This window comes from Panulirus ornatus, chromosome 19 (genome assembly GCF_036320965.1).
Source record: "Panulirus ornatus isolate Po-2019 chromosome 19, ASM3632096v1, whole genome shotgun sequence".
NCBI lineage: Eukaryota > Metazoa > Arthropoda > Malacostraca > Decapoda > Palinuridae > Panulirus > Panulirus ornatus.
The window spans coordinates 57,617,274-57,643,042 of NC_092242.1; the positions used below are offsets into that span (position 1 = coordinate 57,617,274).

Here is a 25,769-nt window from a genome sequence, read left to right on the forward strand (position 1 = left end):
AGAGATGCTCTGTGGAAGGTATTAAGAATATATGGTGTGGGAGGCAAGTTGTTAGAAGCAGTGAAAAGTTTTTATCGAGGATGTAAGGCATGTGTACGTGTAGGAAGAGAGGAAAGTGATTGGTTCTCAATGAATGTAGGTTTGCGGCAGGGGTGTGTGATGTCTCTATGGTTGTTTAATTTGTTTATGGATGGGGTTGTTAGGGAGGTGAATGCAAGAGTTTTGGAAAGAGGGGCAAGTATGAAGTCTGTTGGGGATGAGAGAGCTTGGGAAGTGAGTCAGTTGTTGTTCGCTGATGATACAGCGCTGGTGGCTGATTTATGTGAGAAACTGCAGAAGCTGGTGACTGAGTTTGGTAAAGTGTGTGAAAGAAGAAAGTTGAGAGTAAATGTGAATAAGAGCAAGGTTATTAGGTACAGTAGGGTTGAGGGTCAAGTCAGTTGGGAGGTAAGTTTGAATGGAGAAAAACTGGAGGAAGTAAAGTGTTTTAGATATCTGGGAGTGGATCTGGCAGGAGATGGAACCATGGAAGCGGAAGTGGATCATAGGGTGGGGGAGGGGGCGAAAATCCTGGGAGCCTTGAAGAATGTGTGGAAGTCGAGAACATTATCTCGGAAAGCAAAAATGGGTATGTTTGAAGGAATAGTGGTTCCAACAATATTGTATGGTTGCGAGGCGTGGGCTATGGATAGAGTTGTGCGCAGGAGGGTGGATGTGCTGGAAATGAGATGTTTGAGGACAATGTGTGGTGTGAGGTGGTTTGATCGAGTAAGTAACGTAAGGGTAAGAGAGATGTGTGGAAATAGAAAGAGCGTGGTTGAGAGAGCAGAAGAGGGTGTTTTGAAATGGTTTGGGCACATGGAGAGAATGAGTGAGGAAAGATTGACCAAGAGGATATATGTGTCGGAGGTGGAGGGAATGAGGAGAAGTGGGAGACCAAATTGGAGGTGGAAAGATGGAGTGAAAAAGATTTTGAGTGATCGGGGCCTGAACATGCAGGAGGGTGAAAGGAGGGCAAGGAATAGAGTGAATTGGATCAATGTGGTATACCGGGGTTGATGTGCTGTCAGTGGATTGAATCAGGGCATGTGAAGCGTCTGGGGTAAACCATGGAAAGCTGTGTAGGTATGTATATTTGCGTGTGTGGACTTGTATGTATATACATGTGTATGGGGGTGGGTTGGGCCATTTCTTTCGTCTGTTTCCTTGCACTACCTCGCAAACACGGGAGACCAACAAAAAAAAAAAAAAATTTATTATACTTTGTCATGTATAATGAACCGAAACCACAGCTCCCTTTTCACATCCAGGCCCCACAAAACATTCCATGGTTTACCCCAGATGCATCACATGCCTTAGGTCAGTCCATTGACAGCACATCGACTCTGGTATACCACGTTGTTCCAGTTCACTTTGTTCCTTGCACGCCTTTCACCCTCCTGTATGTTCAGGCTCCAATCGCTCAAAATCTTTTTCACTCTATCCTTCCACCACAAAGTTCATCTCCCACTTCTCCTTGTTCCCTCCACCTCTGACACATATATCATCTTTGTCAATATTTCTTCACTCATTCTCTCCTTGTGACCAAACCATTTTAATACACCCTCTTCTGCTCTCTCAGCTACACTCTTTTTATTACCACACATCTCTCTTACCCTTTCATTACTTATCAGATCAAACCACCTTACACCACTTATTATCCTCAAACATCTTATTTCCAACACATCTTGCCTCCTCCACACAACCCTATCTATAGCCCATGCCTCACAATCATATAACATTGTTGGAACTACTATTCCTTCAGGCATACCCATTTTTGCTCTGCGAGGTAACGTTCTCACCTTCCACATTCTTCAACACTCCCAGAATCTTCGCCCTCTCACCCACCCTGTGACTCACTTTCACTTCCATGGTTCCATCTGCTGCCAAATCCACTCCCAGATATCTAAAACACTTCACTTCCTCCAGTTTTTCTCCATTCAAATTTACCCCCAAATTTACTTGTCCCTCAACCTTGATGAACCTGATAACCTTGCTTTTATTCACATTTACTCTCAGCTTTCTTCTTTCTCACACTTTACCAAACTCAGTCACCAACTTCTGCAATTTCTCACCCGAATCAGCCACCAGCGCTGTATCATCACTGAACAACTGACTCACTTCCCAAGCCATCTCATCCACAACAGAGTACATACTTGCCCCTCTCTCCAAAACTTGCATTCACCTCCCTAACAACCCCATGCAGAAACAAATTAAACAACCCTGGAGACGTCATGCACCCTTGCCGCAGACCAATATTCACTGGGAACCAATCACTTCCCTCTCTTCCTACTCATACACATGCCTTAAAGCCTCGATAAAAACTTTTCACTGCTCCTAGCAACTTCCCTCCCACACCATATACTCTTAATACCGTCTACAAAGCATCTCTATCAACTCTATCATATGTCTTCTCCAGATCCAGAATTGCTACATACAGATCCATCTGTTTTTCTAAATATTTCTCATATGCATTCTTCAAAGCAAACACCTGATCCACACATCCTCTGCCACTTATGAAACCACACTGCTTGTCCCTAATCTAATGCTCTGTATGTGCCTTCACCCTCTCAATCAATACCCTCCCATATAATATTCCAGGAATACTCAACATATTTATACCTCTGTAATTTGAACACTCATCTCTATCCCCTTTTCCTTTATACAGTGGCACTATGTTCACAGATATGAGGGGAAAAAAACCTGTGTTTGTGTCCAAGTTTGGAAGGATGTGTGAAAGGAGTAAATTGAGACTTAAATAAAGGTACTGATGTGAAGCAGGAAGATAAGATAGGTTGGGTTGAGTGTGAATTTTAATGCAGAGAACCTGGGAAGAGTTGATACACAAACAAAATAAAAGGTACTGAGTTGAAGCAAGGAGACAAGATAGGTTGGATTGAGTGTGAAATTTAATGCAGAGAACCTGGATAGAGTTGGGTGATTGTACCTAGGATTGGACATGGCAGCTGATGGAGTTGAATTGAGTCATGGGGTGGAAGAGAGGGCAAAGGTTCTACTAGGGTGCCTTAAGAAGTGTATTGAAGGAAAGGTCTTCGTCTATCTACTCAAAGATTGTTATGTTTGAAGGTAAAGTAGTCCTTATGTTGTATGGGTATGAGTCTTAAGTCCTGAATGCAAAACAACAGAAGAGGGTAGATATGTTAGAGGGGAAATGCTTGAGAACAGTATGTGGATGTGGTGTGAGAAAAATTAATGTAAGCTATGTCAGTGCAAGAGAGATATGTGATAAAATGCACAGTTTAACTGAGAGAGCTAACTAAGGCCTGCAAAAATAGTTTGGACATATGGAGAAGAGGATGAAGAAAGACCAACAAAGAGGATCTATGTGGCAAAAGTGGGGGGAGTAAATGAATGGAGGAGACAGAAGGAGATGCAAGGATGGAGTGAAGGAAGCTTTTGAGTTACTTGTGACCAAATATTTAAGTGGGTGAGAGGCATGTATGGGATAGAGCAGATTGAAGTGATGTTGTATATGAGGGACAAAATGCTATCAATGGATTAAGCCAGAACAGAAGGAGAAGTCAAGGGAAATGGTCTGTGGGGCTTATCTGTGGTTAGTGGGCTCAACTTTCATTACATTATACATGACAGCTGCACAGTGGATGAGCAAATGAAGCTGTTCTTTCATCTGTTCATGGCTGCCTCACTGAAGCAGGGTATGGTGAACCAGTATGAAAAATTTAGTTTGATTAATGCATGCTGTTCCAGAAGATATACAGCTAAGAAAGAAAAAGCAGGTAAAGACAAAAAGTATTTGTACAAGAATCAGCCTAGAACTGTTTTGGAAAAATGGTTGAGATTTAAAGAACATATGGCAGATGTCACTGTGAACCTATGAGAATGCGGTTGTAAAAGGGTTGTAATATAAGGTAAAAACATGTCTTTTCATTTTTCTGCTCTAGTTCTTTAGGGAAACTAAGGAATGAGGCTATGTTATCTAGAATCATTATTTCATTTTGAATGATATTATCTCCAATTAGATCAAAATCACTGATTTTGATTGGTATTGATGACTGATACATAGGAATCACAATTTTTTTTTCATTAATAGTAACTTACAGTAAATGGCAAGTAAATATCTTTATGCTGTACTTTCAAATTGTGAATAACCTGTCCAACTTTGCTAGGCACATGGGTACGTTTGGATTCTGAGAGCACACGGAAGTATTGCTTTACTGATGGGGAGGCATGGTCTCTAGCTGTGTCTCGAGGTCATACACTTTATCTTCAGTGCTCTCACAGCCACAATCATCCTTACATACCTTCCCTGCCTGGTGAGTTGCAGTTGGTTTTGTTTTTACATCTGCCTTTCATCAGTTAGCTAAGGACTTACTTTTGCATTTGGTTTATGAGAAGGTTACAAACAAGGGACTATGTTGTTTGTATTGACAGTTCAGACTATTCCATATTTTGGTATGCTTTTGGCTAACCCCTAAAAAAGCATGATGTGCATAAGCATATATTTATGAATGTGTATAATTTCATCTGTTTGTATTTTTACATGCCTCCTTTGTGGAGTGTCAGGTTTGTCTAACCCCACAGAATTGCATACTGATGCATGCTAATGAGTGGTAACATCATAGTTTTAGGTCTTATTGTGTACATTTTAATAACATATCTGTAATCTTGCTTTCAAAGATATTCAGGGATCTCCCCTGAGAATGCAAGAGTGATGCTGTGCGACCATTTCTCTTTTGATTTTACTCCACTGTGTTAAATTTCAGTGGTAGTATTTCCATCTGAAAGTTTGTCAGCTCTCTGTAGGGGACTGCTATTTTAAATAGCTTTTTTGATATTATTCAAGAACCTTCATTTTAGGAAATGACATTGAAGGGTGTATGAAAAGTGCAATATGCTTCAGTTTCAGGAGAGTGTCCCCTAACCTGTCAACAGATTCTTAAAATTAGGAGAGTAGTTAAGGAGACAAATTATTTTCTGGCAAATATTAGAATAGTTTTCAAGTACAGTTTATGGATAAGAAAATTTTGAGCAAGCTGTTTACATCTTACATAAGGCTATGATTAGAATGTGCTACTCAAGTTTGAATGCCACACCTAAAGAGGCACAAAGAACTGGAAGAGAAGGTCCACAGGAAGGCAATAAAGGCAGTACTAAAATTAAGAGAGTTAAGTTGCATGGAAAAGCTAGAGGCTTTAAATTTCCCCACATTGGAAGAGAGAAGATAGGGGAATGATGTGGTCACAACCTTTAAGATATTGAAAGTGATTGATTGCATAGGCAGTGAACACTTCCTCAGGAGGTGTAGGGATGGAACAGCTAAAGGACATAACATAAAATTAAGCAAGAAACATGTTAAGAAAGATTAAAGAAGTACTTTTATAGTACAAGAGTGATGGATGAATGGAATATGATGACTGAGACTATGGTTAATGCAGGCATTATACATGAATTTAAGAAGTTGTATGATGGTAAAAATGTTCAAGAGATGGGTCCCTCACAAGTGTAGAACTCTTTCCCTGTACATTACAATTAAGTAATTACACCTCACTCCCCCCAAAAAAGAATTAGGCATGCCTTCCAATGGCATCATTTAGAAAATTCCAAATGAGACCCTGATATTTTTTTCATGTGTTTCATTGTTTTATTATCAGTAATTCACAAATAATAAAAGGCAAGGAAAGGGAGATAAATGTGAATGCTTGAATTATAGATTTTTAAGACTATTGAACATACCTGTTAAGCTGTATACGAGAATGATGATTGAGGGGATGGTAGCATGTATAGAGCCTCAGATATAGGAGGGAATGGTGTGACCTCAGAATTGGTAGAGAATGCTTGGACCAGGTGTTTACTTCGAAATTTTTTCTGATAAGTACTAGGAGAAAGAGAAAGATTTATATGTAGCATTCATGGATCTTTAGAAAATGTATAATAGGGTGGACAGAGATCCCTCGTGGAAGGTGCAGTGATGAGTTTTTTGTGAGGGTAAGGCATGTATGTGAATAAGAGGAGAAGAGGATGAGTGGTTCCATGTGAAGGTCACTCTGCAACAAGGGTGAAAATCATTATTTATTGATGGGATGATGAAGGAGGTAAATGTGATGGTCATGGAGAGAGGGATGGGTATGCAGTTTTCTGGGATGTGAGAGTCTGAGAGGTGTCAGTTGTTGTTTGTAAATGATATGGCTTTGATGGCAGGCTGGAATGAGAAATTGCAGAAATTGATTTTCATCTGAGTTTGGGAGAATGTGTGAAAGAGGAAGTTGAGAGCTGATGTGAATAGAATTACAGTAATGAGGTTAAGCAGGGTGGAGGAGACAGAATGCTTTGAATAGAGGTTTGGAGGGGGAGAACCAGGAAGAAATGGGGGTGCTTTACACATGTGAGAAGGGTCAGTGCAGTGGGTGGAACTGTAGGAGATGAAATGAATCATTGTTTGGTAGAGGAAGTAAAGGTATTGGATGCATTGCAGAGTGTGTGGAAGGAAAGGACTCTAAGAGGTTATAGGAGGTTATGTTTGATGGTGCTGTATAGGTGTACTTCTTGGGTCCTGGATGCAAGAGAATGGAAGAGGATGGACAAAGGAAGTAAAATGCCTGATAACATCATGTGGAATGATTGGGGCCTGAACATGCAGGAGGGTGAAAGGCATGCAAGGAATAGAGTGAATTGGAACGATGTGGTATACCGGGGTCGACGTGCTGTCAGTGGATTGAACCAGGGCTGGTGAAGCGTGTGGGGTAAACCATGGAAAGTTTTGTGAGGCCTGGATGTGGAAAGAGAGCTGTGGTTTCAGTGCATTATACATGACAGCTAGAGACTGATTGTGAACGAATGTGGCCTTTGTTGTCTTTTCCTAGTGCTACCTCGCAAACAAGCAGGGGGAGGGGGTTGTCATTTCATGTGTGGCGGGGTGACGATAGGAATGAGTAAAGGCAGACAGTATGAATCATGTACATGTGTATATATGTATATGTCTGTGTGTGTATATATATGTATACGTTGAAATGTATAGGTATGTATATTTGCGTGTGTGGGCGTGTATGTATATATACATGTGTACGTTGGTGGGTTGGGCCATTCTTTCGCCTGTTTCCTTGCGCTACCTCAGTAGCGTGAGAGACAGCGACAAAGTAAAATGATTAGATTAATAAATAAATATGTCAAATATTTCATGTGTGGTGGGGTGACGACGGGAATGGATGAAGGCTGCAAGCATGAATATTTGCATATGTGTATATTTCTCTGTATGTATATGTATGTATATGTTGAAATGTATAGGTATGTATATGTGTGCGTGTGGGTGTTTATGTATATACATGTGTATGTGGGTGGGTTGGGCCATTTTTTCGTCTGTTTCCTTGTGCTACCTCGCTATTGCGGGAGACAGTGATTAAGTATAATGATAAAAAAACAACTGAAGTAATTCAAAAAATATTGTGAATTTCCTTCTGCAGGCTACTGGTAGAAGGTGGCAGCATGAGCAGTGACCAAGGCATTACAAAAGGTTCATTACATTTCAACAATCCCATACTCCTTCTGAGGGTTGTTTTTATCATTTATGTCTGTCTGATGTCAAACTGATTGAGCATATTATTCTGAGCATTCCTACCAACTTGGTAGCGATAGGGGCCCTGATATTTAGCTTGACTTAGATGGGAGACTGGTCAGACTAATGATTAAAAGAAAATTTGATATAATGAGAGGGGTCAGCATACCAGTAAATCTCTGACGTTGAACAACTGATGGAAATGCTCCAATTTTCTTCTGTTGAAGCTACAAAACATTGCTTTTTGGTTGTTTTGATATCGATGTGGTGTTTCATGTTTAAGATTCAGGGCAATTCAAATGCATGTAATTTTAATTTTCTCAATTTTCAAAGGTATCGATATGTAACATTAACTGCTTTGATATTTTCAGATGCAAATAATATGGCTGGTCATCAAGGATTTGACTTCACTCATGCTCAGACAAGCCCAGTGTTTCGACCTTTCCAACAGCCAGCTGTTAGTAGTGACCCCTTTGTCTTTGGTGCCATTAGTAAGTATATCTTTGAAATAAGTTCAAGATAAATCTTTTATTTATAAAGATAACAGATATGCTGGCTTTCATCATTTGATGAAATTCTATCTGAGGATAATCATACTTATCAGTTGAAAGAAGTTTTCATATGAAAAGCTGAACAGATAAATTGTGCAAAGGAATACAAACAGCATCAGATCACTGGATTCTTTTCAGGCTTATGGAGGAGACCAGAAACATAGGGATTAGTGTGTTAATAGTAGAAAAGCAAACAGTTGACTTGAGAAGAAATGCTTGTCAGCTTTATATTTAGCTCAGAGGTACAATGATATTGGTGGACTGTAAGGGAAGTATTTTCAAATCTATTGCTAAACATATCTGTGGTATTGCATTCAACTGTTTTAATTAGTAACAATTCCATTAAAAGTCTTGTTGGAGAAAAGTTACTTTTACCTTGTTTAAATTAGTGTGAGTGAAATCAGACAAATGTTGACTGAGTTAGTAACATGACTGATAATCTGATGAAGCATAAGTTGTTTGAACGTCCATTCCTGTCCAATTATGTCACCTTACTGGTCTTTCAAGGTCAAACAGACCAAGCGTTTTAGGGAGGGATGATGTAAGAAAGAAGACCAGAAAAGTGTCAAGGTCTCCCAGTATACCTTGAACTCTTGCTTGTAGACATAATTTCTTGCTACCATGCAAGAAAATTCTCCTTTTCTTCTTGGGACATCATCTGAACACCCAAGCTTAGTTACTGGTTGAGGAAAAACTTCACCTGGAAGAGAAATTGCAGAAGTTGCATTCCTTCACTCTCAATACCACTGGGTAATTGAGGAGCAGATCATGTTAATTGACTGTTAAGGTGTACCAGGTAGCTAGACATATGATATCCCCACAATAAATGAGTCATAGGATTTGCTCTGCAAGTAAAACCTGATCCATCAAAGCCAAAATTTAAAGGCTAATTATCAGACTTTTTGTGCAAATTGTAACATAGATACACACGCTTTACGAAATTCTCTGCCTAAAGTCATGCTATATCATGACCCATCTCTAATGCATAGTATTGACACATTTTTAGAATTTCATGGAGCAAAGCAAGTTGCACAGTCCCAGTCAGAAGGCATTATTCTGGCCTAAGGACTGACTGTTAAGAAGTCCTCTTTCTTCACTTAATGTGCCATCCAACAAGCAGATTTTTATCTGTAGGTCTCATGGCACTTGAACCAATCCATACTTCAACGGTCAACATTAAACCATATCTTCTGGAAAATAATTCAACCCTTTAACCAGACTTCACATACACCCATGTTAACTGGTAAAGAGAAATTCACATAGATATGTGTTCCATGCTATTGTGTCAACAGTTGAATTTGAGCTATTATTTGTTAGTGGCATGTGATCCCTAAGGACTTCTTAAGCAGCATTCACACATGAGTCTTTTATCCTTCAGCCCTGGGATAGGAGATTTGCTGAGAAACCCTGTTCAAGCGTTCTGTGCTTGCATTATGTTCAGAACATTCCAATCATCTCTGAGAGTGCACTTGACAGGAAGTACATCTTAGTGAAGATCTAAAATTTTGATTACCTTGGTTTTGTCACAAAAAAAAAAAAAGGATGCTAATGATGAAACTTATCATGATGTTATTGAGGCAGGGCATATACCAATCCAGTATGTTAGACATTCACAAATTAGCATAGATGCCATTAAAGAAAGGTAGATTACATTTTTACCAGAACAGTATAGAATATTCAGCCTGACATCACATGTGATTAAGTTGGAGAGAAGAGTGATGAAGAAAAACATTATGGAACATTTTGTCAGCACTATCACTTAAATGAAGACCAACATGGATTTCTTCCAAGTTAAAGCAAACAAACATAAGTACTGGCAGTATACAGTAATTTTTTTTGTACTGTCAAGTATCTCCAGCCATGCTAATGACATCAACTTCTCATGAGTTTTCTTGGAAACTGAGTAGCTTTTAGATAGATTTAGAGGACTAGGGAGGTGAACCTGCTTTACTTAATGATGATTCTCTGTCATCTCATAATAGCCTTTCAAGTCATTTCATCCTTTTGTGATTATTTAAATGGAACCATTTCTTTTCATCAGCATTTCCAGGACTCTCAGATAAAATGAAGTATGACTTTTCCCTTGAGCAAAGACATATCCAAGCCCAATAGACCTAGGTAAGGAAGATGCAGACCATTCAGTAGCCACTAGATATAGCTTTCACATGGACAATGCCAGATGGCACCTCCCAGTGGTCTTTGTGTTAAAACCCATTATTTCCCTTGAGGAACCCCCCCCCCCAAAAAAAAAAAAAAAAAAAAAAAAAAGAAATCTGTGGATAACTTTACATAGCGTGAGTGGTACCTCTTTAACCAGCGATGTTTGTCTCCCTCTTTCTTTGGTCTTTTTCCATTTGCTCTAACAACTTAGTAAAGCTCTTTAATCTTTTTGCCACAGCTCTCAACTTCAACTTCCAATTCTCCAGTAGTTGCAACGCTCTACTTCATCATCTTAAGATGCATTCTACCTCTGACCATGTCATATGACATGACTATCTTTTAAGCATAGAAAGATTATAGGAAGAGGGAAAGATGAAAGAAAGAAGAGAATGCCATAGCTTAACTGTCTAAAGGAAGAAATATGTATTATAATGATTGCTCCAGCACTTTTTATATAGTATTAATCATAGGGTGTTTTGGTTGAGGTGGTGTGCAAAGTGAGAGGGTTAGGGAAAATGATTTGGTAAACAGAGAAGAGGTAGTAAAAGCTTTGCGGAAGATGAAAGCTGGCAAGGCAGCAGGCTTGGATGGTATTGCAGTGGAATTTATTAAAAAAGGGGGTGACTGTATTGTTGACTGGTTGGTAAGGTTATTTAATGTATGTATGACTCATGGTGAGGTGCCTGAGGATTGGCGGAATGCGTGCATAGTGCCATTGTACAAAGGCAAAGGGGATAAGAGTGAGTGCTCAAATTACAGAGGTATAAGTTTGTTGAGTATTCATGGTAAATTATATGGGAGGATATTGATTGAGAGGGTGAAGGCGTGTACAGAGCATCAGATTGGGGAAGAGCAGTGTGGTTTCAGAAGTGGTAGAGGATGTGTGGATCAGGTGTTTGCTTTGAAGAATGTATGTGAGAAATACTTAGAAAAGCAAATGGATTTGTATGTAGCATTTATGGATCTGGAGAAGGTATATGATAGAGTTGATAGAGATGCTCTGTGGAAGGTATTAAGAATATATGGTGTGGGAGGCAAGTTGTTAGAAGCAGTGAAAAGTTTTTATCGAGGATGTAAGGCATGTGTACATGTAGGAAGAGAGGAAAGTGATTGGTTCTCAGTGAATGTAGGTTTGCGGCAGGGGTGTGTGATGTCTCCATGGTTGTTTAATTTGTTTATGGATGGGGTTGTTAGGGAGGTGAATGCAAGAGTTTTGGAAAGAGGGGCAAGTATGAAGTCTGTTGTGGATGAGAGAGCTTGGGAAGTGAGTCAGTTGTTGTTCGCTGATGATACAGCGCTGGTGGCTGATTCATGTGAGAAACTGCAGAAGCTGGTGACTGAGTTTGGTAAAGTGTGTGAAAGAAGAAAGTTAAGAGTAAATGTGAATAAGAGCAAGGTTATTAGGTACAGTAGGGTTGAGGGTCAATTCAATTGGGAGGTGAGTTTGAATGGAGAAAAACTGGAGGAAGTGAAGTGTTTTAGATATCTGGGAGTGGATCTGGCAGCGGATGGAACCATGGAAGCGGAAGTGGATCATAGGGTGGGGGAGGGGGCGAAAATTCTGGGAGCCTTGAAGAATGTGTGGAAGTCGAGAACATTATCTCGGAAAGCAAAAATGGGTATGTTTGAAGGAATAGTGGTTCCAACAATGTTGTATGGTTGCGAGGCGTGGGCTATGGGTAGAGTTGTGCGCAGGAGGGTGGATGTGCTGGAAATGAGATGTTTGAGGACAATGTGTGGTGTGAGGTGGTTTGATCGAGTAAGTAACGTAAGGGTAAGAGAGATGTGTAGAAATAAAAACAGCGTGGTTGAGAGAGCAGAAGAGGGTGTTTTGAAATGGTTCGGGCACATGGAGAGAATGAGTGAGGAAAGATTGATCAAGAGAATATATGTGTCGGAGGTGGAGGGAATGAGGAGAAGAGGGAGACCAAATTGGAGGTGGAAAGATGGAGTGAAAAAGATTTTGTGTGATCGGGGCCTGAACATGCAGGAGGGTGAAAGGAGGGCAAGGAATAGAGTGAATTGGAGCGATGTGGTATACCGGGGTTGACGTGCTGTCAGTGGATTGAATCAAGGCATGTGAAGCGTCTGGGGTAAACCATGGAAAGCTGTGTAGGTATGTATATTTGCGTGTGTGGACGTATGTATATACATGTGTATGGGGGTGGGTTGGGCCATTTCTTTCGTCTGTTTCCTTGCGCTGCCTCGCAAACGCGGGAGACAGCGACAAAGCAAAAAAAAAAAAAAAAAAAAAATTAATCATATAAGGTATAGACAGTGATCTAAAACATGATATAGTCAGATGCTTTTGCTGAAGATACTAGTCAGCAAAATGATAAGGATAGAAGACATAAAGAGACTGCAAAAAGACTTGGATATAATTGATAAAGTGGGCAGAAAAGAATCCAATATAATGTCCACAAAAACACTTTCAGCCCTGCATATATTTTCTAAGGCAATATATAGCTAGATTTTATTGTACATGCTAGCATATGAAACTTTCAGAGTGAAATAATCATACATCTGGTCACTGAGACTATTGTTTTAGTGGATTGAGCACCAGCAACCCACCTCATTGTACCTTCGGCTATCTTGAGGGAATGATGCTCTTCTTTTACTCCTCCAGGCTGCCATTTCATTTTGAAAATTTTGCTTCTGGGTTCTGTATTTCTTCCACCTTTGCTTAAAGTTGGATAGCTCATACCTTTCTAAGGAGGAGAAAGCCTAAATTCTCACCTGGAAGCAAGAAAGTGTAGGTATGTATGAGTTCTTGGTTCACTGGGCACTCATATGCATGAACAGGCACCTGTTTCCAGCAACACCTCAGCAGTGCCTCACCTCTTTCTGGGGATTAAGACCCCACAGACCCAAAACATGGACCTAGAATACTTCAGGAACCTTGCCAGTTCCTTGAGTAGACATCTGCAGATGGTAATCAAGGCCAAAGGAGAGATGAGTGTGACATCGCCTTTAAAGTGTATGAGGGAGGCAAACAAGGTGAAGTTAAACAAATAGGATATAGATTGATTAACAATATAACTGTGATACAGTATAGAGGATCAGGAAACATTGGAAACTTAGCATTCATATCAAGAGAGAAACTTGAATTTTACAAACACAGGGAGATGTTATTGTTGAGTCAGATATAGTAATGAGTAAAGGGTAAAGAGAACATAATGTACTTAAGAGAAAGCTTATAATGAAAAAGCTTAAGACTGAAAATTGAACAATGTGACATTGTATGGTCATTAACTCGGTAAGCTGAAATAGACAAGTTAGAGTTGTAAAAACATGTTTACTTTCAGAATCAAAGGAATGGAGCACCTCAGCTATCATGCAAAACCAAAAGAACTCCAAGTATACAACCTTGAATGACAGGAAAAGTATACAGAAATTTATGTATCACAGCAAATATAAGGTCAAGAGACCATTTCAGAACTAAAACTTCACACATGGGAAGATACAGTGATGACAGAGTGCCTAGATTACAAGTATAATTGGAAGTTCATTGAAAAGAAACAGATGAAAAATACATGAGTACCCTACAGTGAAAATGGAGCTGCTATTCAGTGTTCTATCCAGTGAAATATCATATTTATCTTGAGTGCTAGATCAGCTTAAGACAGATAACTATACCTCTTGTGTGGCAGCAGTAAACAAAAGCATTATGAAACAAGCAAGAGATGCAGTTAGCCCTGCCTCAGGCAAACCTTTATTTTAGTACCTCGTAATTCAGTTCTTGATCCTGGACAATTACAATCTTAAGATAGCCACCAATGCCCAAATGAAGAAGTATGGGTGATGTGTCACTTATCACCATCTCACCACATTGTGACATTACAGGCAAGGACCTTGATGTTGTTTGGTAGATGAGTCTTATGAATGAAAAGTTACCAAGCTGTTATATACACTGGCCAAAAAGAGTGATTCATCTGGATATATCCCATTCTGAACAAGTGCTCTCACAGATGCTCATTGGGTTCTGCTTGACAGAAAATGGTTTATCTTGCTTCAAAACCTATGTTTGTATGTTGCTGGAAACTTATAAACTGTCCTGGGAGTTCACTGGTCAGTTTGACTAAGCTTATAACATAGTAAGCTTGGCTAATTGGCTGGCATTCTCATTCTTTCTCCAGATCCATAAATGCCACATACATATCTTTCCATTTCTCTCAGTATTTTTTACACAGATACCTCAAGACAGACTCTTTATCACTTCTGGAACTAAATTGTTCTTCCCCAGTCTGATACTTTGTGTATGCCACCACCTTCTCAGTCACCACTCCTCCATACTACTTACCAGGTACACTCAACAAACTTATGTAACTTGAACACTTACCCTTGCCCCTATGCTGTAATATAGTGGCACTATACAGGCATTCTGCCAATCCTCAGGCTCCTCATCATGATCCATGCACACATTGAAAGTTTTACTAACCAGTGAACAATACAGTCACCTCCTTTTTAAGAAATTCAAATGTGATACCATCCACTGCAACCACTTTGCCACATTTCATCGTACATAAGGCTTACACCACCTTTTCTGTTTTCACCGCACCACTGGCCATGACTCTCACTTTGCATATCTTTCCTAACCAAATGCCCTACATCTGTCATCCTGTCATCAAACACATTCAGCAGTCCTTCAGAGTACTCCATCTCCTCTTCAGCTCATATTTGCTTGTTACTGCTCCCTTATGTTTCCCTTTTCTCAAATGTTCCAATTTTTTTTCTTTTTTCTCACACTATTGAATTCCTTTCAAAGCATTTGCTCATTCTCCCAGAAGTTTGTTGTTACTCATTTGCTCCAACTCTTATTTACCCTCTTTTTCAGCCCCTACACCTGCCTCTTAACCTGCTGCTTTCTCTTGTACATCTCCCATTTACTTGCACTCCTTCCCTGTAAGTTTCACCCATACATCTTTCTTTTCTCTTTCACTAGCAATATAACTTCATCATTCCACCACTCACTATCCTTTCTCACCTGCCCATCTCCCACCTTCCACATCCTACATACTTCTTTTGCATATGCCAGCACTGCTTCCTTAAACACTTTGCTTTCCTCACTAATTTTCATAACTTCATTTACTTTCATGTTTTGCCATTCTTCTCTAAATCTCTCTTAGTGTCTCTTCTCACATAGGTCTTTTCTAAGCACACAAATTTTTGCCGTCTTCTTTTAACCCACATCATTTTCTCCTTTCTGAAAACCTCTACTTACCTTCACCATCATCTCTTTTCTCATAATGATCAGACATCCCTCTCTTTTTTGCATACCTGTCAGTTAGTATGTAATTCAGCAGTGTTTGGTTGCCATATTTGCTGTTCCATGTATACATATGTATGTCCTTTTCAAACCAGATATTCCCAATCATGAGTCCTTTTTCTGCAGATAACTGCACAAGCTGTTCATCATTTCTGTTCACATCACTGAATTCACCATGTCTTCAATTATACCCTGAAATGCCACATTACTCACTTTCTCATTCATATCACCCTTTGTAAATACGTGATCTTTCACATCTAAACTGCTGACACTTCCACAGCTGCTTTCAGAATGCTAGCTTCTCTTCATCATGTTTAGGTGCATAAACACTATTAGTCACCTAACTCTTGTAATTCACTTTCATTTGTACCCACATCAGTCTGTAAATCAGTTCCCTACACACACCTTCCCACAGCTCCATCTTCATCAGAAGTGCTACTTGTTCTTTGGCTCTTGCCCACACTCACCCTCACCCCTATGAGACATTCCTAAACCATTCTTCCCCCTCACCATTGAGCTTTATTTCACTCAGAACTAGAACATCCAGGTTCCATTCCTGAAATATACTACTTTCCTCTTTCTCTCATCTTGGTTACATCCAGTCTGTTCAAACACCCCAGCCTGAACACTCGATGAGAATGAACATTGCTTGCATGGCCTATTTTTCTGTTCCAACTTTTAGAAACTGAAATGCGAGAAAGGAAGGGTTTCCAGCTCCCCACTCCTTCCCTCTTAGTCATCTTCTACGACATGCAAGAAACATGTGGGAGGTATTTTTTCTATCCTATATCTTTCACAAGTATGAAATGTGTGTGTCACAAGTTGAAAATTGTGCTCTAATTCTCAAGAGTCTCAAGAGCAAAAGTCTCAAGTTAAAATAAGTCATGTAAAGGTAAAGTTTTGCATGCCAATCTCTCAGTTTATACTGGAAAACTTTTTTGTGTGCACATGGTAATGTAATTTCCCACCTTATCTCAGTGTTTAAAGGTTAAGGAATGGAAATTTTGAAGAAATTAATTTTAAGTACACCCATCGCTTGGTTTCTGCAGGGGTAATGTTCTGCAAAAACTTCACACAAAGAGAAATCACATATGATGAACCAATAAATGTAAAAAGAAAAATGGGATGAATGCATCAGTGTGAGATATAATGTCCCAAATATAATTTAATTAGATTTCCGTTATATTAGTGCATTGGGAATTAGCCAAGAGATTAACAGAAATGTCATTTAATAGATTTGGGATGTTATTTTTGTTGGTTCTTTAGTGGAAGGAGATGCTGCTAGACATTTGGATCCCATATTAACAAATATAAGCACAACTGGTTGTGGGAAAATCAAAGTAGTAGGTATAACCAAATCGTCCAAGTAGCACAGATCTGCACGTAACATTGGTAATTACAAGATTGACCTGCTGGCAGAAACTTGTTTCACCCAGGACCCATGCTTACTCCAACTGCTAACCTTCACTGAAGTTTTGGCACACTTTCTACAATACACACCTACATAGTAGCAAATTTTGACCACACAAAAAGAGGAACTGGTAGAGGTACATTCCTCACAGAATAGCAAAATTGCATATAATAATTTCACAAAAAGTAAGGGAAGGGTGTATGTGACTTTTATGTATAAACAGGAGAACATGACAAAAGTTGATTGAAACCAATATAATTATGGTAGTGAAAATTTAGGCATACGGAGAACTGTACATTTAAGATTTTATGGTGAGATATACTTTAAAAATCAAGCTGAAGTGAAGATGATAACTGAGTATTACATCTTGTAGATTCATCATTGTGATTTTTAGTAATCATATATGTAATGTTTTGAGAGCCAGAAAATTTTTATAACTTCATGCTCCTTAAGGTTTGAATTCATTTCAAGCTCGAGGTCGTGGTGATGGCAGTAGCAGTACTGGAGTTCAGATACCTACAAATGGAGGAGATATGTGCAATCCACAGAAGTCATCCCTTCAGTTTATTGATGCAAACACCACAACTGATGAATCTGAGGCTACTGGAGTCACCATGAAGCAGCAACAGCAGGTAGGCTATGCACAAATGAATAATCGCACACAGACACACACACGATGTCAAAAGCAAAGGAGGAGCTTCAAGATGTGCAGTGGCAGAGATATAGGCAACCCTCCAGCCAGCCATCTTATGCAAGGTATAAAAGAGCAAGTAATGAGCATAGCAGTATAAGAAAGGAAGAATAGAGAAATTTTGAAAAAATATTATGAACAAGGCTGATGAAAAACATAAAACATTTTAACATAAATTCTTCAGGAGTATATTGTCAGTTGAATAACATCTAATCAGCTTCAGGGATTCAGAGGGAAAAATAATTTAAGATGATGTAAGGAGATGTGAGGAACTGAATAACAAGTTCAAAAGTGTTTTTTTTTTCCAGTTGAAGACACTAAAGCCTCCTCACTAGTGAGATGTGATGGGAAGGAGGCTTTAGCTGAGGCTGTTGTTTTGGTAAATTACTCTTAGCATCTAGAGAATGGGTTTGATTTAAATGAACCCTTCCTATGTCTGTTCATGGTGTTACCTCACCAATGCAAGAAACAGTTAATAAGTATGAAAGAAGGAAAAGATGTAGAAAAGACAATAATGGAATACCAAGAGATCTTGACTGATACATGGATCATGGTCCAGGTGAAATTTCACTTTTTTAGGCTCCAATCATATACAAAAGTCAATATCAAGGCCAGGCCTTAATTGAGATATACAAATTTAATGAAAGGGGAAAAAGAAAAGACAGGGGAAACTATTTACAAATTTTAGAGGAAGTGAAAAACCTGTGTTCTAAAAAGTGTTAGATTGTAGGTATTGGGAAACACATAAGAGGCTACAGAGTTCCAAAGCTTTGAGATGTAGGGAAAGAAACAGTAATCAAAACAGCCCACTCTTGTGTTGCCAGTGGCCACACAATAATCATGTGACACAACAACTTGTTGAGTATTGCATGGTCTAGCTAAGGGTAGGTGTACTTAAGCAGCCAGCTCTTGGGAGTAAAAACCAAAGTACTACCTATAGAAGAGGGAATGTGAACCAACATTTTGATATAGGGCATATAGGTCAAGTTTCAAAGTTAACATAGGAGAGTTGATAAGTCGGTCCATTTTCAACTCAGATATGAGAGCAGTGCTTTGTACAGGGATGGATTAGTATAAATGGAGTAACATTTCAGAAGATGAGCACGATTGTACCAGACAGACCTCTTTAGATAGTCGAAGATGTCACTGGAGAGAGCCAAAGTGCCAAGGGAGTGAAGAAGGACATACTTTACACCTCTTAAAAAGTATACTTGGAAGAGACACTGAACTACAGGCTAGTCTCCCTGACAAATTTGGCCTGAAAGATACTGGAAAAGTTATTCAAAAAGCAAACAGATGACTATTTACTCAGGAAAAATTACCTAAGTAAGAGCCAATACAGTTTAGGGAAAGGAGGTCAAGTGTAATGAAACTCTCAGATTCCTTTGAGAGTGGGCTCTGTCCTAGACAAAATGAAAGTGTGGGTAGACTCTTTATATCTGGCCCACCAGAAAGCACTTTGCACTACTTTGTGGGAGGCTGATTGACCCATTCACTGCAATCAGTACTTATGTAGTCTCTCTGAAAAGTAAGTGTTCACTGCAGCTTGTACATATATGGTTTCAGGATTCAAAAACCCCCCAGGTGGGAGTTTAGCAGTTAAATATTGGTGATTGAAGGCTTGATTAGCAACATTCATAATGTTACCATAGGTTATGGGCATTTTCTCAAACTATATTACAGAGAGGACAGTACAACATGATTCTAGGACCCAAACAACACCAACCCGAACACCACCATCTGGTAATACTTGTTTCCCAATGCTGTCTTGGCTACATCCATTCCTTATGTATCAGTTGACTGTTCTGCGTCTTCTATCTCATTCTTGTATCTCCCTTGCCAATGTGATCATCACACGAAAATGCACTTGGGAACTTATCGTGTTTCATTTTCCTGTGGTTTTATGCATATACTAGATCACACGCACCACTGTGATCTCTTGCAGCATACATCTACATGTATACACATGTACATATTCATACTTGCTTGCCATCATCCATTCCCAGGGCCACCTCACCCCAAATGAAACAGCATCACCACCCCCATTGTCAGTGAGGTAGTGCCAAGAAACAGATGAAAAATGGCCAAATCCACTCTCACACATTCTCTAGCTGTCATGTATAATGCACTGAAGCTACTGCTATCTATCCACATCCAGGCCCAACAGACCTTTCCATGGTTTATTCCGGACGATTCACATGCCCTGGTTCAGTCCACTGACAGCACATTGACCCCAGTATACCACATTGTTCACTTTATTCTGTGCATGTTTTTCACCCTACTACATGTTCGGTCCCCAGTTGCTCAAATCTTTTACAGTCCATCCTTCCACCTCCAGTTTGGTCTCCCGCTTCTTGTTCCCTCCACCACAGACACATATATCCTCTTCATCAACCTCTCCTCACTCATTCTCTCCATATGTCCAAACCATTTCAGCACACCCTCTTCTGCTCTCTTAACAACACTATATTATTACAAATCTCCATTACCCTTTCATTACTTAATCAAACCCTCTCACACCACATATTGTCTTTACAGTTTGATTTAACTTCTACATCTGCAATTCATATTTCTAGTTGAGCACTATTTGATGTGAAAGGTAATGTACACAAATATACATACTGCAATAATTTTATCCACTAAGTCTGCATCTAACCCTCTCATAGACTGTTGTATTATTTCTTACCAGAAATAAATAATTCATACCCTTGGGAACCCTATCTTCTGTCTGCTAACTCCATAAGTGTTTATTTGTATTTAGAATTGGAATATAATTTTTTGACCTGTTTACTGCCTTTAAATCCTTTTTGATATACATAAGATGGATAAAGTGCATACTTGCAACTTTAGGGGCTTGATTTTAGTTGTGCAGAACTGGGGGTTCATAGTTCCAGGCTGACAAAAGGGCAGGGATGCCTATATCATTGGGGAAGCTTGCTTTCAATGCTTCCTCTTGATATATTGTACTACTCATCCTTAAAAAGAATTTACGATTTTTGCTCATCCTTAGTCATTAAGTTTGTAAATGAGGGGAAGCCCCTGCACTTGAGTACCTTATTTCTGTTCACTAGTTGTGTGTGCTTCATTTATGTTATCAATTTAACGGAGAATTATTTAGGTGACAGGCCTTTCCAAACTCTCTCCTTATATTTATTCAGAACCTCAGATATGCCAAAGTAAATGACTTACCTCTAATTGCAACTGATTATTAGTCTGCACACTGATTGTTACCAGAATGCTGTGTGTATGAACGCTATCAAGCTTATAGAATTAACTTTTAAAGACGGCTGTACACGTATGCTATTGCTTAATGACTTATAGTATTGTATATGTCACTTTCTTCTAGTTCATTTGACACTGGACATTCTTACAAGTCCTACATGTCTCTTTAACTGCATATCTTTGAAGGTTGTGTGTGTGGAAATATGTGGTTTGCAGTGTGAAGAAAATTAGGTATTATAATTAATTTGTTGTACTTTATTATGTGTTCAGTCTTTTATTTTTGTTTTGATATACATATGTTTTTCTTGTCATTACCATAAGTATATGGTCCACAAGGATCCCTCATCACAGCATCCTGGAAAGTTCTCTGTTTTACATCGTTGGCTAAAGGAAGAACAGCACAAACACCCTTCTGTGCATACCCCATATGTCCAACAGCAACAGCAGCAGCAGCAACAGCAGCAGCAACAGCAGCAGCAACAGATAGTACAGCAGCATCCTCAGCTTCAACATTCACAGCAGCAAACTCAGATTTATGACAAGAAATCAGATAAGAAACAGTCACAACAATTGGCTGTGAGGTAAGATGAAGCATGGATTTATGAGAAATAGGATCAGTGTGAATCACTTAGAACAGTACTGTGTTTTGCATTAGATGTGATTGGAGGTTGAAAGTGGTTGGCTGTCCATTTAAGTCAAACCAAATGCTCTTGCACAGAATATCCCTAACTGAGTATCCAGGACTCCCAACAGTTGTCCTCTTTTGACTAAAGACCACAGCCAACAGATACAAATGCCTCAGTCAAGTTGGTATTCTTCCTTCCAGGATCGCTATATTTTTGACCTAACTGCAAGAAAAAGTCTTGTGCATATGCTGTGCTTAATTAAGTTTTCAAGATCAAGGTGATGATTGTATCACATAAAGTTGCAATTAAGGAAAAGGGTGAGGGGTGTGTATTTAGCCAGGATCTTTATTTTCACCCAGTGCATCATCCTCACTTAAGTTACAACAAAAACTCTGTGAAGCTTAACATGTTTAAGCACAGTCTTCAGAATCGAAGGTTTTAGAAAAGAATTTTGTCAAAGATTTAGAGCAGTTTCAAGAACATTAGCCACAGGTTCATGGTTTATGACACATCTAGTGACCCAGATCAACCAGCATGATAGCTGCATGATCAGATTTAGTTGATGAAAGATCATCTCCTACCCATCATCAGTATTCATCTAAGTTCAAGAATATCCGTAGAGGGACATAGTGTGATGTTTTTTATGCTGTTTTGACATGTTAGTTATGATTTCAGCTTTTGCTGTCTTTTTAAACTGTTATTTGTGCTTTCAGATCCTCTCTTAACACCCTGCTACTGGATCATCAGTCAACTTAATTTCATTTCCATCTTCTCCCCCTTTAGTATCCACTCCATTAATCACTGATTTTTCTGAACTGTAGTAGGGATAAGCTCTCTGAGAAGAAGAGAACAGGCTTAGACTAGCATAGTGTGATTGGCAAGCTTATTCTTTTTGCTTTGACTTATTGACCCTTTGCATGCTTAGTTCATGCATTGCTGATGGCCATAGCTGCTCTTCCAGATGCTTAGGAATAGTAGCTTATTTGACTTGTGACTAGAATTTTTAAGGAAATATGAAGATAAAAAGTAAAAAAAATAAGAAAGTTCAAGTCGTCTCCAACTTTAAGACAAATACTGGCAATCTCTGTAGCTACTAGTGTGGATTACTCAGTTCTTTTTATTATTTTCTTGCAAATTTGGTCATCGTCAGTTCATATTCTTTATGGCCTGTGACTATCCACCCTAGTTTCCTATTGGCATTCAAAAATCTCTTCATTATGAGATTAGGTCACATGAAAAAGATAATTTATCACATTTTAGAAGTATTTGTAAAACAATTTTATAGTATTTAACAAACATGTAAGTATGGTTTCATATAGTTGTATACAGCGTTACCATTTACTTCCAGTTTGTCACGAGACATTCCTCCTGAGCTACAAGGTGTTTCTGTAAAAGACCTGGTTAAAGCCATTGGAGAGTCACGTGCTAATGGAAATGGAGCCACTCCACCTCGCACTCCACCTGCAACGCCAAAGCGATTGTCACGCTCCTCTAGTCCAAGAGCAGGTGGAGTGGGTCCCTCAAGTAATGTTGGAGTTATTCCAGGCTCAGGAACATCCCCACGTCAGATATCAAGATCTTCTAGTCCAGTTCCCATTCCAGGTATGTTCATAGGATATTTTGCTCTTAAGATATAGCATGATGAAATTAAATGAATTAAAAAGATTTTACCTGTGGAGTATAATGGATGAATTATTAGGGATAAGTATCTTACCAATGCCTGAAATTAAAGGAAGCATCATAATCTTTATATGGTTTTGCATGAGTGTCTTGAAACCCTGAATCATTGTTTCTTTAGGTCGTGGCAGGGACAGTGCAAGCAGTTCTCCATTGCACAGCTCACCCCGTGCTACTGGTGTATCACCATTAGTTTCAGGGGCTGGTGTTGGAGGGGACAGAGCAGCAGGTAGTCCTCCATCAGCTGTTCGTAGTGCAAATGACTCGCTTAGTGACACAAGTGCATTTGTATCCAGTTTAACACAAGATATGTCACATTCACCAAGCATTTCTTCTTTGCCAACTTCAACACCAAGCACTCCAAGAAGGGTAAGCAAACAGGAAATGTGACATAAAAGAAACTTTTCATTAGTATTACTTGTAAGATCCATGAATATAATTAGGAAGGGATGAATCTTTTTAATATCCATGAATATAATTAGGAAGGGATGAGTCTCTGGAAAGTATCTTAGTACACACTGTTAGAGAAATGTATATGAGTCATGACATAGTTAATATATGTCTGCACCATCTCTTACTCTCATTGATCGGTTTGCTCAAATATAAGAAAAGAAAATTAAGTTAAAACTTTTAGATGATTGTGAACAACACTAAATACTTCTTGGGAATTATCTGACTTCTTGTTACCCTGTCAGTTATTGCAGGGTCCTTTTGTTGGCTGCTCAGCCTGTATATATTTATACCAGTGTCCCTACTGGAAAAAACCCAAAACCCTTTAAATGGGGCTTCAGCAGCTTCAGAGTTGCACAAGAATCAAAGGAAGAAACTGATGGACTCCACTGGAGTGAGAATAGCCTCAGATACTGACTTTAAGTGACTCCTTTTCAGCATCTTCAGTCACATCAAATAGTTACCCCAGTATTGGCCATATTAGAGGGTCATTATGCATTGTATGATGGCATTTTATTAAATTATTTTGAAGGCTCAGCAGTGCATTCAGAAAATATATAGTTCTTCAAATTTTCATTGAATGTTAACCTCATTATTTAAGGAAGCTGTTGTTTTCTTATACTATAATTTTGAAGTGATTAACTACATAATTGACATGTAGCAATTCCAATTCCTGTGCCCTCAGCCCCCTTCTCTGTTTCTTCTTTTGGAAAAATTAAAACAGGAGGATTTCCAGCCCCCTACTCCTTCCCCTTTTAGTTGCCTTCTACAACTCGCAGGGAATATGTGGGAAGTATTCTTTCTTCCCTATCCCCAGGAATAGATGAAGACAAGCAAATATCCCTGGGGATAGGGGAGAAAGAATACTTCCCACGCATTCCCTGCTTGTCGTAGAAGGCGACTAAAAGGAGGGGGGGAGTGAGTGGCTGGAAATCCTCCCCTCTCGTTTTTTTCAAATTTTCCAAAAGAAGTAACAGAGAAGGGGGCCAGGTGAGGATATTCCCTCAAAGGCCTAGTACTCTGTTCTTAACGCTACCTCACTAACGCGGGAAATGGTGAATAGTATGGAAGATATATGTATATCTAGATATATAGATATATGTATATGTGTGGATTAGGTGTTTGCTTTGAAGAATGTATGTGAGAAATACTTAGAAAAGCAAATGGATTTGTATGTAGCATTTATGGATCTGGAGAAGGCATATGATAGAGTTGATAGAGATGCTCTGTGGAAGGTATTAAGAATATATGGTGTGGGAGGCAAGTTGTTAGAAGCAGTGAAAAGTTTTTATAGAGGTTGTAAGGCATGTGTACGTGTAGGAAGAGAGGAAAGTGATTGGTTCTCAGTGAATGTAGGTTTGTGTCAGGGGTGTGTGATGTCTCCATGGTTGTTTAATTTGTTTATGGATGGGGTTGTTAGGGAGGTGAATGCAAGAGTTTTGGAAAGAGGGTCAAGTATGCAGTCTGTTGTGGATGAGAGAGCTTGGGAAGTGAGTCAGTTGTTGTTCGCTGATGATACAGCGCTGGTGGCTGATTCATGTGAGAAACTGCAGAAGCTGGTGACTGAGTTTGGTAAAGTGTTTGAAAGAAGAAAGTTAAGAGTAAATGTGAATAAGAGCAAGGTTATTAGGTACAGTAGGGTTGAGGGTCAAGTCAATTGGGAGGTAAGTTTGAATGGAGAAAAACTGGAGGAAGTAAAGTGTTTTAGATATCTGGGAGTGGATCTGGCAGCGGATGGAACCATGGAAGCAGAAGTGAATCATAGGGTTGGGGAGGGGGTGAAAATTCTGGGAGCCTTAAAGAATGTTTGGAAGTCGAGAACATTATCTTGGAAAGCAAAAATGGGTATGTTTAAAGGAATAGTGGTCCCAACAATGTTGTATGGCTGTGAGGCGTGGGCTATAGATAGAGTTGTGCACAGGAGGGTGGGTGTGCTGGAAATGAGATGGTTGAGGACAATATGTGGTGTGAGGTGGTTTGATCGAGTAAGTAATGTAAGGGTAAGAGAGATGTGTGGAAATAAAAAGAGCGTGGTTGAGAGAGCAGAAGAGGGTGTTTTGAAATGGTTTGGGCACATGGAGAGAATGAGTGAGGAAAGATTGACCAAGAGGATATATGTGTCAGAGGTGGAGGGAACGAGGAGAA

The 25,769-nt window shown here is 39.3% G+C and overlaps 1 protein-coding gene across 3 annotated transcripts in view; it reads left to right on the top strand.

Annotated features, from left to right (window-relative positions):
- hiw (MYC binding protein highwire) overlaps positions 1–25,769 on the top strand; it is a 443,394-nt gene that overhangs the window by 266,532 nt on the left and 151,093 nt on the right. For all 3 annotated transcript variants that reach the window (XM_071673952.1, XM_071673951.1, XM_071673953.1), the window contains exons 49-54: positions 4,188–4,334; positions 7,942–8,061; positions 17,430–17,590; positions 21,193–21,452; positions 22,846–23,099; positions 23,296–23,543. In XM_071673952.1, the coding sequence (XP_071530053.1) occupies positions 4,188–4,334; positions 7,942–8,061; positions 17,430–17,590; positions 21,193–21,452; positions 22,846–23,099; positions 23,296–23,543 (1,190 nt within the window). The remainder of the gene's footprint in view (positions 1–4,187; positions 4,335–7,941; positions 8,062–17,429; positions 17,591–21,192; positions 21,453–22,845; positions 23,100–23,295; positions 23,544–25,769) is intronic.